We start from the raw sequence: 18,170 nt of genomic DNA, 5'->3' as shown, positions 1-18,170 counted from the left end.
AACAATTTTTATTCTACAATAGATGAGTAGCCTTTAACAATCGTAATCAATCAAATTTCCAGATCCATTCTCAATAAGTGCCTTTCGTACGAGATCCAATTGTCTCACACAAGTCTCTAGAGATGAGAAACTTCTCTTCTCACCTAAATAGGCCAATAGCATTTGATTTACAAGAGATGACAGTTCATTTCTATAATCTTGGCTTAGAAGATGAGGGAAGGGACAGGTAGACAACTCATTGAATGCAAGTAATCCAACAGTTTCCAAAGCCAGCTTAGAAAGGTTTGCTGCATTTTTCTTCTTTTTCTTGGATGACATTGGTGATGATCCATTCGCCATTCCATCAAACTGATCTGTATTAGTGTTGTTGAAGATATATCTTGCTATCTTCTGTTTTGAAAACTGTAAAGCCACTAATACTTGCTGATTTTTAAGCATTTCTATCATTATTTGACAATAGAGGCGTAATCTTACATCATCATACTCGTTCAGACATTCAGGAAACTTTTCTTCAATCATGATGCAGGCTTTTTGGGCTTCACCAGCCTCAATTAATTTACAAATTATTTTTCTGGTTTCACATGAGTTATCGAGAGTGACTGTGGTGCCTGTCATGTTAGACAAAGGTCGAGTGGGTTTGAGTGCAGCTGATTGCTCAAATATCTTTAAAGTATCACTAAATCCGCAATAAAAAAGATAATCTCTCACCAACAAGTCCAATTCACTTCCTTCTTTTCTCTCAATTGACTGCCATTGACTTGGAGACTTGTCAGAAATTGATTGACTCCAAGAAGAGGTGGCGTCATCATCAAATAATTTAATACTATCCACATATTGTTGTACATTTTTCCGTTCGTTTTCAATCATTGAATCTAGATCAAAGAGGAAGTTGGAAAATACTCCCTTTACCACTTCGTTTTTGGAATGCATGCCTACAGTCGGTACCAGTCTTCCACATGTCTTTATCTGAAATGCAACTCCTAGAGACGTTCCATTCTTTGTAAAGAAAATATTCTTTTGATTGTAATTTACTCCACAACCAATTACATCGCCATCTGCAAATTTTGTTGTAATAGGTTTCACCTTTTTTGAATTACTATTTTGTGTGTCGTGTTGTTTGATGCAAAGGCATGTGTATATCAAAATGGTTCGCAATGGAATTTTCAAATGTTTTACAAATCACACTTACGTATAAATCGCACCATCTAATCCAAACAACCCAAATGAGTTTGCATCATATCCAGGATGTCGTGTATTTACAAAATCAGACTTCTCATCGGTTAGTCCAATCATGATGGAGGATCGGTCTCCAGCACAAATTATTTGAACTTCGAAATAATCAATTAAACTTCTTCCTGAAAACGGAACGTTTGAACGAATTGATCCAATCTCTTGTTGTTGATTTCCTCTTCCTGTATATCTAATCGTAACCATATTCTTATCTACTTTAATAAAATTTGATTTATCATCAATATTAAAACATGACGGAGAATCTTCTAAAAGGGATGGATGTTTCTTTAGAAGATGCGATTGAGAGCCACTACTACCTTCCATATGTTCGTCTATCATGGCGTGATTAATTGAAGTTGATCGTTCCGAAGCAGAATGAGCATCCGATGTTTTTGATTCTTGGGAAGCAGTTTGTGTTAAAGATGACGATGAGGCAGAAGGCGAGGATGAAGAAGAGGGCTGAATACGAGCAAAGAAGGATCTTTGCTGTCTATGGCTACCACTTCCGAACGGGAGACGATTACTCATGACCACTCTCGAGTTTTCTATTTTTTTTATTTTTGGATTTGAAATGTTATTGATTCATCAATCCTTACAATGACAGGAAAAGTTGATGGAGTAAGTGTGGATGATTCGGTGAGTATAATGAAAAAATGAACACGTGCTCGTATTGTCTCCTGATCATGATCGATTCCAGAAGGTCATATACGTACAGGTCTACTTCTGTTGTGTATCGATAAATTTGGCAATTTTTCAAATAAACAACAATAAAAAAAATAGGAACTTGTGTGTTCAATTCGAATGCACAACCTAAACAAACATGCCTCTCCCTGAAAGAGTCCGAAGATATACCTTCTACACACTCGGAGGTACCATTTTCCTTCTTCTTGCTAGCATCATCTTGTACAACAATTATTTATTGATTGAGCCTCATCTCCACATCATCTTTTGGAGCATGTGCACAAGTATATTATTAACAAAGCTTAAACAACCGATCAAGTCTTTTCTAGTTTCATATTCAACATCTGTGGATTATAAAATTCGGATTATATTTTCATTGTTTTTCTGGGCTAATTATGCATACTTTCTAACAAATTTCTTGATCCGATGGTTTGAGTACAATCATGGCCAAAGATTTATATTCACACTTATTTATATTGTTGTTGCAATGATTTTGTTAAGTCCTTTCTTATTAACAACAGATACTTTGGCCACTATTATTACAATGATTGTAGCTTCTTTTGTTTTGATCTCCATTACTCTGTTGGTGGCTAGGACAGGATATATTGAATCCAAAAAAGCTACAGAATTAATTGGTGATTTTATTGACAAGAACAAGGATGTGTTTTTGGAAAGTATTAACAATTACAAGAATGCAATTGTGGAGCAAACGAATAATCAATCAAATTTATTGCCTCTCACCCAGCAAACTGGAAATGTGACAGTTTGGAAAACAGCAGAATCATATTGTGACCTCATGTTAAGTGTAGCGAATCGGCAATATGATTTTTTGCATAATATTACATCACTGGTCATGTCTAAAAAATCTGCAAACAACACTCTTTCTTCCTTACTTGGAAGCAAATTTTGCAAAAAGCAAGTGATTTATTTACAGGATAACATTTACTCTCTCATTCAATATTTATTAGGATGGGTGGCATCCAACATCAATGTTCTTGGATCATCTCTTCAAACATTCTTCCAAACCTTAGTTGATTTAATTTCAAATCTCAAAGTTTTAGTATTTTCATCATTTCTTTTCATATTGTTTGTATTTTATTTCGTGAAGCATGATGAATTTTTTGTGGAAACAGCAAAGAAAGTTTCTCCTTTGACTGAAGAAGAAAGCACTGTGATTATTGAAAGCATTGACACAAACATTATCAAAACATTGTATTACTTGGTTTCCTTTGGTGTGATCAATTTCCTCATTACTATACTTTCATTCTACATTGTTGATTTTGAAATTGTATTTATATTTGGTATGTTTTCATCTCAACACTATTATTACCTTAGTTCATACCTCTTAATGTCACATAGGCTTTCTCTCCTTCTTTCTATCGGTCATTCCTGTCATTAGCAATTGGGTTATTTGGCTACCAGCCACAATTTATTTATTAAGTAGAGATGGATTTGTATCCATTTCATGGGTCATTGTTCTCTTTTCTCATCTATCTCTTTATGCTATCGATACAATGCTCTTCACTAGATTCTTCAAGAAGAGAAATCCAACCTTACTTGGTGTCTCCATAATTTTAGGCATTTATGTTTTTGGGCAAAGTGGCCTGCTAAAGGGACCTTTATTCACAACATTGGCAGTGACTTTGTTTGACATCTTTTCAGGGTACATTTCCATGGCAAACAAGGAAGAACAAATTGCCAACAGCAGTGGCGTTACAGTTGGCACAACGAAAAGACCAACTCCTTCAAGAACTCTAAGCTTCTTTGAATTGTTCACTCCACGTGGAGACGACGATAGTGTTCAATTAATGGCTGATTCCCAAACAACAACAACAACTGATTCAAGTCAAGCCAAGTAGCAGTTCAATTCGTTTGATTTGAAGATGACATTTTATTTATCGAATGTTGGGACTAAGAAGAGACTCGGTGTCTAAATAAAGCTTGTTCCATTTTATTTATTGAATAAGTTAACTTTAAAGGGTGGTTGAAGTTGGCTCTTCATCTTCCACAATTGACTCGTCATCTTCAGCTTCCTCTTCGTCACTTGCCAATGATGCTTCTTCATCCTCTCCTTCCTCTGCAACATCAGGAGTTTCATACAAGTCCAATCTATCTCGATTTGGATGCTTCAATAAAACCAATTCACAGTCTTGCTTGTTCGTTTCTTGAAGATATCTTTGAACAGATTCAATGATGACTTTAACAACACCCCACATGTTGTACAAATTAAGGTGAAGTTGTTCTGCAAAGTCTTCTGGTCTATATTTTTCAGTTCCTAAAATAAGGTGGCTTGTTGCATTCTTTGGTGTTTGTCTTGACACAAATCCAAGCTTGAATTGTTTGCTAGAGTTCAAGAGTGCTTGAGCGGTCCATTTAGCCATTTTGCAACCATTGTTTCTGAATTCTGCCATAATGATTGATGTCTTTTGGGACTCCATTGTAGTCTTCCAGTCAGTACCAGTTTGATATTGATTTTGATCAGGAGGGAAATATTCGTTCAAAACTTTGAAGGTCATTTCCTCATCTCCTTCCTTTGAAGCACCGTTAATTTCACATCTCACCAAAAGTGTGATTGTATCACTCAACTTGAATTCACGATACTTGTAAGCGATGTTCAACACTCCTGTCGAGAATGGAACAGGATCGCCAAGAACCTTCACATCATCGTCTCTGAATGCTGCCTTTTGGAAGTATGCATTCACAATTGTAGCCTCTTTACTCAATGAGAAGGCAGAGTTAACAGATTGAACAGAACTTTCATCTGCAGGTGGAGGATTAGCAGAAGTTTCAGAAACTGAATGCCACAAGTTAATAGCACGACCTTCCAATTTTCTCATATCCAAATAGATCTTTCCTTCACTAACACGAATGGCCATATCCCAAGGTAACTCAGACTTGGCTGCAGCCATGAGGGTCGCAATGGCATCATCAGTAGCAAAAACGTTAGCCTCAGGTGAAATCTTATTGCTCAATGTTGGGTCTTCGGAAGAAGCAGGAGGACGTATAATATAACCTGCCAAAGTCTTTGGATTGTCCAAAGGAATGGGCTGTTTTGCTGATGCTCGATCAAACTTCTTATCATAGTATCCGACTTTACCACACACATATTTATCGACAGGTTCCGGAGTCTTGTATCCTTTACCGCTATCCAATGGATCTGTTGTGGCCTTTTTCAAAGTACCGAAAGCAAATTTGTCAACCAAAACCCAACTCTTCTTGACCTTAATTGAAGGCTTGTAGTTTTGAGTTTTTGGCTTTTGATAATAGGAACTTGTGGTAGTTCTCTTTTTTCTTTGTTGTTTGGCTTGTTTTGTTTGGTCTTGAGAATAACTCTTTGTTTGTGGTTGGTTTGGTCTTCTCTTTTGAGCATAGTTGTACGATTTTCGTTGGCCTTGAGTAGACATGACTAAACTAAAGTCATCTTGTGGAGCAATGGCGCCGGAAACATTGCTTGCAGCAGAAGTAGCTTGAGATGATGTACTTTGATATTCTCTGCTTGCGGTGCTGGTTCCCATGCTTGTTGTTTGTGGTTCGCTGGTCCAATCTGCAATTTTTCCAATACTCGTTTTACTTGGAATAATATGGAATAAATTGGTTGGAAGGGATAAAATTTCTGATTTGGTGTTTGAAGAGTCTGATGAAGCTTGATGATGAATTGGACCCCATCCTTCCTTGGGTTGTTCGAGAGCGGTGATAGTAGCGAGAAGACTAGACATTTTTTTAATTTCGAATATTTTAAAAAATCACTTCAAATTCCACATGAATATTTATTTTAATGTACATGATGATGGAATCTTTGAGATTGAATCACACCAACGTTGCTTTCTTTCCCGTAGATTCATTTCGACAATACAACATTCATGTTTTCACTGCAGCGAGTTAGACCAAAATTCAAAGCTTTGTTGTGAGGTAAAAATGATTGAAGTTTATTCGTTCAAAAATGCATGAAAAAAATGTTGAAGAAGCTCTCACCTGCGGTTCTATCGTCATCCATTCACCACCCACAACACCATTCGCTGGCATCCCATTTGAATAAACTTTTCTTTCATAGTACTTCCATAATTTTAAATGTTGGAAGTACTAGCAATTTTCATCATTTAGCAAAGGCTCTTGCTTTGGAAACAACAACAACAACAACACATGGTACCCGTTCTCCGAAAGCTTCCGATAGCACCAATACCACCAGTAGAAACAACACTTATCCCAAACAATCAAGTACCCCTAATAAGTTCATTACAAGAAGAAAGGAGAGAAACCAAGAGTTTATGAGTGATGAGAGAAAAGCAAAACTGGAGACCATGATGGCTGACTCGAAACTGAAAGCAAAATTATCAAAAAGAATTATACTCTACTTGATGAGATGTGCTCAAAAGGAAATTCCGATAACCACTGTCTACTTTTGGTTGGACATGTTTTTGAATCATTTACAATTGCCACTCGAACCTTCTCTGTTTGTCCAACTTTTAAGCCTGTGCAAGGATGAAGAACAATTAATCACAGTGTTTCTACTCTCGACAGCAGCAGAAAAAGTAAAGTTGGAAGACGGAACTGAAACCATTGAATCTGTGTTTAAACTTCCAAAGAATATTCCATATCAGAAAGCCCAATATGAACGATTTAGAAAATTATATCCATTGGACCAGCACTTTGGTGAGGTTGTTATTTCCACCGCGTTGTATCACAATCTTGCAAGATTGAAATCAAAGTTCACATACTTTTTATTTAGAGAGTTGCAACAAACTAACAATCCATTATTCAAAGAATACAAGACGGTAGAATGCTATAACTGTGTCCTTTCTCAGTATTCAAAACCTCCTTTTACTGATATGGGGTTGGTCCATAAACTTCTCACCGAAATGAAGCAAAATGAAGCTACAAAACCAAACATTAGAACTTACACCTTACTTTTGGATTTAATTATCAAGAGCAATTTTCCACAATATGAAAAGATTCAAAGAATTATTCAAATGACAAAAGAAATGGAATCGGCTGATACTGCATTCTTCAACAAGCTTCTTACAAACTTGATTGACACGAATCAATTTAAAACAGCCGTTCAGCTATTTAATGCTATTTACGATTCAGCCAGTAGTGGAGCAGACTCAAAGATTAGGCCGGATCGTATCACTTACCACAAAATGATTTCTCTTTGTTTTAGAATAGGCAACCCTGAGAAAGCTCTTTCTATTGCAAAAATGTTTGAGAATGATCCATTTTGCCAAATCACTAGCTATACATGTTGCTTGGTCATTCAAGGTTTCATAGATGCGGATCGAGTGTCAGATGCCTTATTGCTCTACGACAACTTTATCAAACATCCAAAGATTAAGCTAGATCAAATATTTTTCAATGCAATTATTTCATCGGCTGGAAAAAAGAATTTACCACAACTGGTACAGAGGGCTGTGAGAGATATGAAAGAATTGAAGGTTGAACCGGATCTAACATTATACTATACTACTCTCTCTTCCTACGCAAGAATGGGTTTAATGCCTGAGGCAGAAAAGATGTATCAACTGTTTAAGCTTAAGGGATTCCCTACTTATGGAAAGCATTATACTGCACTCATGCGAGGTTACTTCAAGTTAGATAATCCAGATATGGTTTGGGATGTATTTAATCGATTCTTGGAAGATCAAAAGGCACGTGAGAAAAGTGGAGATCCTTTACATTTGGACTTTGCTATTCTCTCATATTTACTTGCAGCAACAAAAAAACGAGATCAACTTGAGAGTATTTATGTTCACTATCAACAGCTTATTGAAAAGAGAATGTTGACAGATGACTTTGTTTACAACGGAGGAGAGTCTTTCCCTGTTGAAGAAGAACCAGAATTTGACTCTATTGCCAATACTTACGAGGATGATGATGAACAAGTTGGCGCTTTTTCAACCAAAGAATTAGAAGATTTGTATTCTGAGGATGTCAAATTCGAAGAATCTGGAAAAATCGCTTTCACTGCTGATGTGAGACCAGAACTTTTCTATTACAGACTTTGCAGAGTTAGCCTCTATCAAAGACATACTACTATTTTAATTCAATTATTGAATCATATCCAACTTATTTCCAAAATGGATCCTCATAGTATTAGATATTTCTCTAAAATTGTTCTGCGCTATCTAGCCACAACAGGAAAGAAGAGAATTGTCTATTTCTTTGAAGTATTAGAAAAGTTGTTGAATGAACAAAGAAAGGGAACCCAAGTGTTGTTCTTGCAAATACTTGCAAACAGATACCTTCCAACCCTAGAAAGGCTAGCAGGAAATATTACTTCACAAAGAGTTGAAAATTATGTGAGATATCGGTCAGAGGATTTGCAAGATCCAAATTATTCGCACGTTCCTAATGTTACAGATATTTTGAGAGAAATTTCCAATTTGGCTGTGGTGTAAAAGTAAACTTCAATTTATTAGAATTTGTGCAGTTGGTGTAGTTTTGCAAGCAAATCGTTGTTGTGTGGTTCAGTTTCAATAACGACGTCATCATACAGATCCCCAAAACCAAACCATGAAGTTTGACTTTTCACTCTTAAAACAATTGAATTCGGGTTGTTGCGTGAACAATCAAGCTTGGAGATGGTTTTGATTTCATGAATCCATGTTAATGTGAAGTTATCCAAAACGTTTTCTGGTTTGGGTGGATTTTGTGATGAGTAATATTTGGTGACCTTGTGATGTGTGGCCACATTGTGTTGTGCAGGTGGTAAAGCCAAGCAAGAAACTTGAAAAATGTGCTGTGTACTCAAAAACACAACATCATTACTGCTTGTTAAAAAGTAATGAGACACATAGGTGCTGCCATTTGGAATAATTCCCTGTTTCATCAGATCAGAAAACACATAGTACCCAAAAGAGGCATTTCCGTCATACTTGCTCAACTTCTTATCTGTTCCAACAAATCTAGGAAATCGTTTTCTATGGATTTGAAATTCTCTATCAAAGAATTGTGTGGTATTTTTCAAACCTTCACTTGTCTTGTACACAAAATCCAATACTCCTGTGATGGGTTTGACTGGCATTCCAATAATTCCCTTTCCAACTCCCTTCAAAAATCCTGAAATTCCTTCCTTACTAGCACCTTCAATAGGTTTCACAAATAGACCTGTTCCAGCTTCCAATAGACCCATTGAGAGTGATTGTGCTCCAGAAACTAATCCTTCACCAATATGTTTTGGTCTCTTACTCAAATGATTTGCTTCTTTTCGTTTCGTTTGATAGTCTTCATCCAACGTCAACAAACTAATACCATTGCTAATGGATTCTGTTACTTTTGAAGCCGTGTTAAATGTACCATGAATGGAATGCTTGAAAAACGATGTCGTTCCTTTCGCTAGACCGAGTGTGAATTCTTTTGGAGATTTTGTAATGCCTTCCATGGGTTCATAGAATAAATCATAAACTCCCTTATCAATATCATTGAAGAGACCCACTGGATTTCCAATAATATCAAAACTTCCAAGAATTGAAAACATTTCTGAAATGGCATATCTCGTGTAGTGTGCCTTAATGTTTTCAACAAGTTGTATTCGAGAGGAGAGAGGTGGATGATTGAGAATAAGTGCATTCAATCGAATGGGGGCTTCATCAATGTTCATGCTTAATCGTGCTCCAAGTGTACGTAATATAATGGATAAATCTTGTTCTTCATCGTTGGGAATTTCATTGAATACAAAACTCAAATTCAATTTGATGGGATGAAGTTGTAACAACTCAAAGTAAATCATTCGATCATTGAGTTGTGATTTCAAATGAATGCTATAATTGAAACTAGACAATATTTCTTCATGTTGTGATGGTGGTGGTTGTTCGTGTGAATCTAATTCACGTCGTTCTGTTGTTTTGGAAATGATGTATTGCTTTTCATGGTTTGTCTTTTTTCCTTGCAATGATGATACCATCTTTAGGAGTTCATGAATGAGCTTGAAATCAATGGCAATTTTAGCTTCTTGCATTAAAAGAGATAAATATGGAATGTAATCAAATTCTTTTTCTTTGGTGTCCATAATTAAGCTGAAATGTAAAAAGTCTCTCAATCCTAATTTGTTTGCATTTGTAAACATGATAGGGAATGTACAATGATCGAGTTGATTATCAATACCCATTCTGTGGACTTTAACTTCCAAAAGTTGCTTATTATTTTCTGTAATGTTGCAATTGACAGAGATGTTATCAGCATGAGCGTATAAAATTTCTGTTTGATTTTGATTAATAATGGAAACCCCAATGCCCTTAATATAAAAGTATGATTGAAATAGCTCCAAGCTTTGTTGTGAATCGTCTTGATCTGCATCTAATGATTGTTGATTTGGTTTTACATCTTTTTCTTGAAAGCTGATGACTCGTGTGTAGCCTCTGTAAGTTGTTAATCGAATGAAAATAGATGTCTTGAGTTGTGGAATGGGAATAAATTTGCTCTTCTTGATTTTATCGATATCAATAGCTCCCAACTTAAACTTTTCACCCAGTGTGACATAAATGGAGTGCTTCGATTTGATATCAGGAACCATATAGGGTATGGTTTTGTTTGGAGCAATTACAATGTTTTCTCCTGTATAAACTTGAGAAACTGAGATGGAATGTGATGTTTGATTGACGATAAAGTATGGTGGTAGAGCAGCTCGGGTGAATGAGACTTGAATACAACCATTATTTTGCATGATCTTTGTAGTGATATAATTACTTCCAATAATGAGAGGAATTTCTCCCAAAGTATCAATTGAGAACGGTATGGACCATTCGCTGAATAATGGTTCCTCTTCGTCAACGTTTTTGAGGCGAATGCAAATCATTGGAATCTTTTTTCTTCGGAAGTGAATTGTTAAGGGGTTGTCTGCTTCGTTGCTATCCAATTTGTTGCAATCAATTGTCCAATAGAAATGACAAGATTTTTGTTTTGCAATTGTTAAAATATTAGAGTCATCTCCAAATTGTTTAACCTCAATATTCACGCTTTTTTCTTTCGAATGAATGTCATTGATGAGCAAATATCTTGGAGTGATTTCTACAATTTTTGTTCGTTCATATTTTCCTTTCGCCAAGCTAACAAAGCATCCCATGTTGAGAGGAATCTTGGTTTTGTCGCTCTCATGGTACAGAATTAATTCAGATGGAGTTCCAACTGAGTCAATTGAGAATGGATTAGAAACAAAACCTTGGGATGACTTTAGGAATACTTTTTTGCTGAATATCATAGAAGAGCTCTCACTGTAGTAATTAAACATGGTGGCAGGAATACCGTCAATGGTAGTACAACAACCCAGCTTGTAGTTTTCTTTTGAAACTTCAATGACTTCAAAATCATGCTGCGTATTATTCATGATCAAGTATGGACAGTAGATTACAATTTTAACATAGGCATTTTCAGTACTGAAAACGTCGTATCGTAAATTAATGATTCGTCCATCCATGAAAAAGTTCGAGAAGGTATTACATGTTTCTTCTTGTGAATCTCCATATGTATAAATGAGTGTGATGTCCTTTGTTTGCCATCCATTAATGATACTTTGGATCCACATTTTCGGTTTTTGCATGTCAATCTTGTAAATATATTTAGTATCTCCTTTCTGAATGGTATCGCTGTATTTCGCAATTCTAACATTGGCATCTTTTGAAGAGCTTCCAAAAAGAGCAAATTGAACATCCTCTTGAAGTACATTCTGAATTGCCAAAGGTGGTATAATGCTAATTCTCGTCTTGTTGTTCGCTACAGATTTTGAGTGAAGAATACAATACATGTGATCTTTTTTGATTGTCATGTGCTTATTTCTACTGAGAATCGTTTTTGCATGGGTTTTCCTGAACGATTTCAAGGAATACACCGTTGGATCATTTGATGTCCACTTGTACTCGCTTGATAATGCCTCATCATTGGTAACTTGATCTTTACAAGGTCTAATTGCCAAACATCCATCTTCAACTACAAATTGTGAAGGTATGTAGAGTGATGAGTAAGGAGCAAGGAATGCAAGAGGCAAAATTTTTTCCCCAACGTGACATCCAATTTGCCAATATTTGTCAGTTTTGTTTCTAACTTTACATCCACTATGAATAATGATCAGTTTTCGTTTTTTCTTGTCTTTAACTTCAATGTATATTTGGTACTCTAGCTGTCCTAATTCTTTATCTTTTAGTATCAAGGAATGAGGATATATACCGTTTTTGTTAACGAGTGTTTTGATTGTGTTTGGGCCTATTTGTAAAGTCACAAAGTTCTTTTTCTCTGCTGCGTTTGTTGGAAATGAAAATCTGACTTCTTTGTCTTGTTCCAATTCAACAAAGTCATTTGCAACCTTGAAACTTATGGCCAGTCCACACTTATTAACAATCGAAAAAGGCTCAAAGGTAATGGCTAGCTTTTTGATTTTTGAGACAGTTTCTCGTTTCAACTCTTTGGCCCAAGCTTGTGCTGTTGAGAGTATGGTTTCCAAGGAAGAATATGTAACATTCAAATCAATAATGTCGTCACATTCTACTTGAACGATATGCTTTGGATGTTCCTTTTGATTTTGATACATGCAATGAATGGGAACTTTGTTTTTCTCAATAATGGGTTCCCATTCAGCCAATTTGAAATTATAACAATCACCATGAATTAAAAGTTCCAAGTAAGCAGATATGTTAGATTCATTTGTACTGAATGACTTGATCATTGAGTTGAATCGAAATCCACTGAGATGAAGTCGAATAATAGGAATGTCAAATCCACTAAGATCATCCACAACTAAAACACTCATTGTTTTGGATTCAATGATAAACTTGTTCACTAACGTTTGCGGTAAAAGTTCCTCACTGATCATTTTCTTGAAATCTTTTGCAATAATTGGAGCAGTGTGAGGTTTAACATCACTATTTTCGACCTCTTGTAAATATGAGGTAATGTCTTGCTGTGAGAGAGCGGAGGGCATCTCTAATTTTTGTTTGAATTGCTCTGCAATCGTATACAACATTTTCACGTCATGATAAGATAATCTAGCGCTTGCTCCTTCAGAAATTGAAACTCTAATGACTCGTTCTTCCTTTGGTCCATTCACATCCTCTTGGCTTTTTAATCTCATTATGGCAACATCAATGTTAGTAGGTTCAAGGAGAGGCAACGAACTCGTGCCATGTGTAACAATGACGGTGAGACCAGTGATTTTAAATACTCCCTTTTCTGATTTTCCAATTTGAGTAGCATTAAAGTCAAGCTCACTACTGAATTTAAGGACAAGTAATTTGCTTGAAGAGTCTTCAGAATTTTCTGGAATGATGACTCTTGGGGTTCCAAAGTCTCCTTTAAGCTCCAGTTTTGCCTTAATTTCGATCTCTTCTGGAGTTTCATTCTGTTCAAGAATTGTGTCATACTCGGCAGTTTCATCAACTGTAGTTCCAACCAATAAGAGCTCGTCGAGAGTATCATTTTGGAAGTAGTGAGTATCTGAAAAGAAATGTCTGAAATCTAGGAGAAGCTCAGGAATTACTACAATTTTTGGGTCACTAAGTTTTAGGTTAACCTTTTCCTTAAACTGTAATCTATCATTTTCATATTGGAGAGAAAAACAAGCTGTAGGATCTGAGAATTCAATAAAGTTGGAAAAAACGTTTGAAGTGTTCGATCTCATGTCACTTGCAATAATGGAACCGAGAGTCATCTGTAGACGAATACATTCGTTAATATCAATCTTATTATTAAGTTGAAGATCAGTCACAGCTAACTTTGCAAAGTTTGACCCATTCTTTTTAAGAATCACTAATGAAATTTGTGGAGCTGTCACATGGACATCGGTAATTATAATACTTGAGGACATACTGTCAATTGCCCTCTCTGATGTAACTCTTTTCATCATTATGTCCTTCTTTTTTCTTCGAGTTACAAGTTTTCCAATGGATTGATAGAACTTTCTTTCTTCGTTAATGTCTCTCATACCGTCTCTAATATTTCCATTAATGAAATCAAAAATTGTCTGATACTGACTATGTGTTAAATTGAACACAATGTCTGAAAAATCAACGTTCACGACTTCTTTTGCAATGTCAAATTCATTATTCTGCTTGGTCTTTGTAAATGGCGTAATAATAGGTTTTTTCACATTGACTTTGATATGGATGTCTGATAGAATTTTTTCCCGTTGACTGGATGCAGAAGACACAAATTCTAACATAATGTCATTTAGAAGTACTTTGACATGATCGACGGGGTTTGAAGAGTCTCCAATTAAAAAGTTTTCTACCTCCAGGTTACCCAAATGGGCAAGAAAATGGTCCTTAGATTGGAAATTGGAGGGGAAAATTACGACAGGGCTGGTAATTTTGATGTTCAACTTGATTTGGTTGTTAATAATTCTTTTGCTAATAATGTCTTTTCCATCTAGTCCTGAGAAGTTAATTCTGTTTCTTGTTGACTCTCTTTTGAGGGCATTGAGTAGTGGGCCGGAAATGTAGCTCTGAGCTTTTCTGTAGAACCGTTGAATGTGTACATATTTGATGGCACTCGTATCCATTGACAGAAATTGCCTATAGTTGATGGATCCTCTTTGAATTAAGTCTCTTTCAGGATCTTGTTCAACCAATTCAGCTAAGGAAATGCTCGAAAACACATACTTATATGTGAGAGTGACCACTGAATCTTGACTGTTATCATAGAGTCCAAGAATTTCTTTGTATAACGAAGTTGGCTCACTATGATCCAACAGTTGAATATTTCTCAAATTACCTGATATTGTAATTGTCTCCAAATCCACGAAACAAGAAACGTTAGTTCCCGAGTTAATGACTACCTCTGCAATGGTTGCACCGTTATTAAGAATGAGCATATTAGACTCGCCTGCAACCAGTTGCATGGTCAAGAGTTTACAACTCGTTTCGTTTCCTTCGAGCAACATTCTAGCCAGGTCACTAAATTTTTGTCCAGTATCTTTTTCATCCTCATCAGGTACAAAGGAATAGTAATTAATCTTATTGAATGCTGTAATTTGATCCAGAATATCTTGTAAATCGTATCCATAGTCAATAAAACTGGAAAGTATGGCTGGCTCAACGAAGCAATGTAAGCTTTTGAATGCTACGTTCAGTTTCATTTGAGATGTTGGATCATAAATGGGTGAAGTAGGATCAATCGATCTCGTAAAGTTAACATTCACCAAATGCTCCTTCTCGTCCTGATCTGATTGGCTTTCAATGGATTTGATCAAATAAAAATCTCTGTCCTTGATAACCTCTGATTTGACATTAATGGTGTGGAGGTGAAGAGACAAATTCGAATCTAAATTGTGATATTGCCTAAAGTAGGCCTGCAGGTTTGAGAAATTCACTGAAGCTAAATTTACGTCATGGTGAGACAAGGACAAAATAAAACTATTCAGGTTGAATCGGATAGCAATTAAAATTCCTTCTTTCTTCTCCTCTTCTTCTTCATCGTCAGAAAAGCTTACTTCTTTCAAAATATCAGCAAAGTCATCTACAAAGAAGTTTGTGTTGAATGAATAAATAAACATAGTTAGAGTAGTGACCCAGTTTTCCATTTCCTCAGCAGAGGAGCACTGTAGATAGATATATTTGGTCTGATAGCCTTTCTTTTGTGGTAGCATCACACAAAAAGTATTCTCATACTTGTCTGACTTCCATACTTTGGTGTGGCTATTAAGGTGAGCAATAATTTTCAAATATTTCTTGCTTTCATCTGAATAAAAGAATATCTTCTTGGTTGAGCTCACTTCCACAAAGAATGGTGCAAAGCCAGAGTCATCATGATTGACCAGGAGTGATCCCATAATTTTTAGATCATTGATTTTTTGCTTCGTTCCAGTTGGATTCTGATTAAATTCTGCAATCTGTTGTGTTAGTACAGCTACCGCAACCATGCTCTCTTTGGATAACACAAAATTGATGCATGGCACATTAACAATGACTTGCACTTTTTCTTCAACATTGGCAGATTTGTACTTCATGGCGCTTGCTGAAAACGACGCCTTTTCTAGAATGACATCATACTTGTCAATGTGCAGCTCGTTAGATAAATATCCAACAGCATTGATGTCAAATGGAACAATAATTTCCATATTCTCCATGTTAATATCAAATTTCTCGCGCAATGGCACACTGGTGTCTTTCTTGAGAGTGAACATACCAAAATCGATTAGGAGGAACCGAGAATTTGGATCCGATACGCTCCATGGGATTATTAATTGTGGAGCCTTAATATTCAAAGACAAGTCTACCGTCGTATCATCCTGCATCAATACTTCTTTGATTTCTTTTTTTGCCATCTTTGACACTTTTTTGATTTGCCTTTTTGCTTCCTTTTCCAACCTCTTGATATTTACACTGTCAAAATAAAGGAAGCTTAATATTCTTTGGAAAAATTCAAAATTGACGACTATATCTATCTGATCTAAATTAAGTGAAAAATAGATGTCACTTTCATTTTCTTTTTTCTCTATTGGTGATCGCCTTTCCAAGAACATAGAAAGTAAATTAGAAGAGGCGGCCTCTGACCATCGTTTGGATTTGGTAATGAACTCAGGATAGAGAGTGCCTGAGAATCTATCATATAGAGTGAAATTTCCCATTGAAGCACTAACCCTGAATGCCTTATGAGGAAGTACTTGGATATCAGACACAAATCTATCTACAACCAACTCCATGAGATCACTCTTTTCGTGGTATACAAGGAAGGAAAGCTTTGCCAAATCTACATGCACTTGCACCTTCACATAGTCATCAGGCATAACTACAGGAGCAGATTCTTCAAATCCAATAGATTTGTACAATTCTTCTTTCACCTTATCAGAGAGCTCGATTGCTTTCTCTTGCAATTTTTCAGTTGAAAACCAACTACTTTTTCGTTTCTTATTCTCTTCAAAGTTTTTTGCTTCTTGATTAATCTCTTTGTGAGCGCATTTCCTGAAATATAGAATTTCCTGAATAGATCTCTCTTCCTCAAATTTCTTAAATATATTTACATCGTTTGGAGTCGCTTTATGTTGGACCCATGGTACTTTTACAATTACCTTGTAAACTCTGACATATTCTCTACAAGTGTCAGCAAGAGTTTGTTCATAAATTCTGCTCATTCTTTCTTGCCTTCTTTGGTGCATCACACAATTGATGGCATATTTCCAATACGCAAGTGGATCAAATTTGTTTGGTCTAAAATGTCTGTACTGACTCTGCACCGAGTAGTTCGTCAAATACTCGATAATTTTGAATATGGAATTATATTGATTCTGACTCAAGCACATTTGAATGTCGTTCATAAACTCAAAAACGGCGTTAAATTGTGGCTTGTTTAAGTCTATTCCAGAGGCTGAAAGTTTTTGCATGGTAAGTTTTAAGCAGCCATCGACTGGCTTCAATAGATACACTCTATTTTGTATTGAATTAATTTTCTGAATGATCTCTTGATCGCTCATCATTCTATTTTGAATGCAATCATTTACAATCTTTTCTTGTTCAGACCATGGATTTAAATATATAGAGAGCTTTTGCATGGTCAGTAGCTTGTAGGTCAATTCTCCCAAATTTTTTTGGAATTTCTTTTCGAAACTTGAATCTGTGGAATTCACTTCCATACTGTCCAATGAGAAACCAGCAACACAATTGTCATCGTCTTGGAACCGTATATGAATATTTTCGAGTTTGATTTTCAAATTGTTCAAAACTGTTTCGATTAACTTGTCAAAAAAACCCTCTTCAGTCTTTTCTTGATTCTCTTTTTGTTTTTCCTTTTCTAGTTGTTGCTTTTCAAACTGATCCAGAAGATACCTTTTTAATTCTCGTTGCCGTTGTTTTTCTTCGTCTTGATTATAGGGCCGTTTCATCTTTGGTCGGAGTACAATATAAACATCCTTCAAACTGCAAACCACTGATTTAGCATTTAAACTCGTGTAGGGCACATCAAATTCTAGAAGCGATATATGGCTAAACGAAATATAAAATGGAATGGTGTCGGAAATATTATCCAGTGCATATTCCTTGAGTTTTACATCTTTCAACGATGCAACACCTTTCAGAACAGCAATATTTAAATTCTTTTTATCAAAATTGTCAACGTATTGCTGTAGGTACGGAACCATAATCCTCGAAACTAAATCTTCGATCACCATTTTTGCATTTTTTTCTAGTTCGTTGGAATTGACTTGAGTGATAGTATTTATAGTAACGAAATGGACGACACGATGTTCGCTTATGAGTAATTTTTGGATATCGTCAAGCCAGCGAATGTGATTACTAGTAAGAACAACAACAAAACAATGATAATTTATTGTGCAATAGAATGCTACA

General features: G+C 35.8%; 5 protein-coding genes across 5 annotated transcripts; 2 read left to right on the top strand and 3 right to left on the bottom strand.

Annotated features, from left to right (window-relative positions):
- Positions 1-33: 33 nt before the first annotated feature.
- On the bottom strand, positions 34-1,758 carry FDP41_011906 (uncharacterized protein; the record flags this gene model as incomplete). The annotated part of the gene is made up of 2 exons (XM_044702367.1): positions 34-1,096; positions 1,190-1,758. The coding sequence occupies 2 exons, from the start codon at positions 1,756-1,758 to the stop codon at positions 34-36; spliced, it is 1,632 nt and encodes a 543-aa protein (XP_044566758.1).
- A 697-nt stretch (positions 1,759-2,455) lies between these two features.
- On the top strand, positions 2,456-3,770 carry FDP41_011905 (uncharacterized protein; the record flags this gene model as incomplete). Its single annotated transcript, XM_044702366.1, has 2 exons — positions 2,456-3,212; positions 3,271-3,770. The coding sequence occupies 2 exons, from the start codon at positions 2,456-2,458 to the stop codon at positions 3,768-3,770; spliced, it is 1,257 nt and encodes a 418-aa protein (XP_044566757.1).
- A 114-nt stretch (positions 3,771-3,884) lies between these two features.
- Positions 3,885-5,627, bottom strand: FDP41_011904 (uncharacterized protein; the record flags this gene model as incomplete). The annotated part of the gene is made up of 1 exon (XM_044702365.1): positions 3,885-5,627. One exon carries the CDS (start codon positions 5,625-5,627, stop codon positions 3,885-3,887), a length of 1,743 nt encoding a protein of 580 aa, XP_044566756.1.
- Positions 5,628-5,864: 237 nt separating this feature from the next.
- FDP41_011903 (uncharacterized protein) lies at positions 5,865-8,303 on the top strand (the record flags this gene model as incomplete). Its single annotated transcript, XM_044702364.1, has 1 exon — positions 5,865-8,303. The coding sequence occupies one exon, from the start codon at positions 5,865-5,867 to the stop codon at positions 8,301-8,303; it is 2,439 nt and encodes an 812-aa protein (XP_044566755.1).
- Positions 8,304-8,320: 17 nt separating this feature from the next.
- FDP41_011902 (uncharacterized protein) lies at positions 8,321-17,992 on the bottom strand (the record flags this gene model as incomplete). The annotated part of the gene is made up of 1 exon (XM_044702363.1): positions 8,321-17,992. The coding sequence occupies one exon, from the start codon at positions 17,990-17,992 to the stop codon at positions 8,321-8,323; it is 9,672 nt and encodes a 3,223-aa protein (XP_044566754.1).
- Positions 17,993-18,170: the final 178 nt, after the last annotated feature.

The sequence above is a fragment of the Naegleria fowleri genome, assembly GCF_008403515.1.
Source record: "Naegleria fowleri strain ATCC 30894 chromosome Unknown tig12, whole genome shotgun sequence".
Lineage (NCBI taxonomy): Eukaryota > Heterolobosea > Eutetramitea > Acrasida > Naegleriidae > Naegleria > Naegleria fowleri.
The sequence above is the reverse complement of the archived record's forward strand: the minus strand, read 5'-3'. Positions and strand labels throughout refer to the sequence as shown.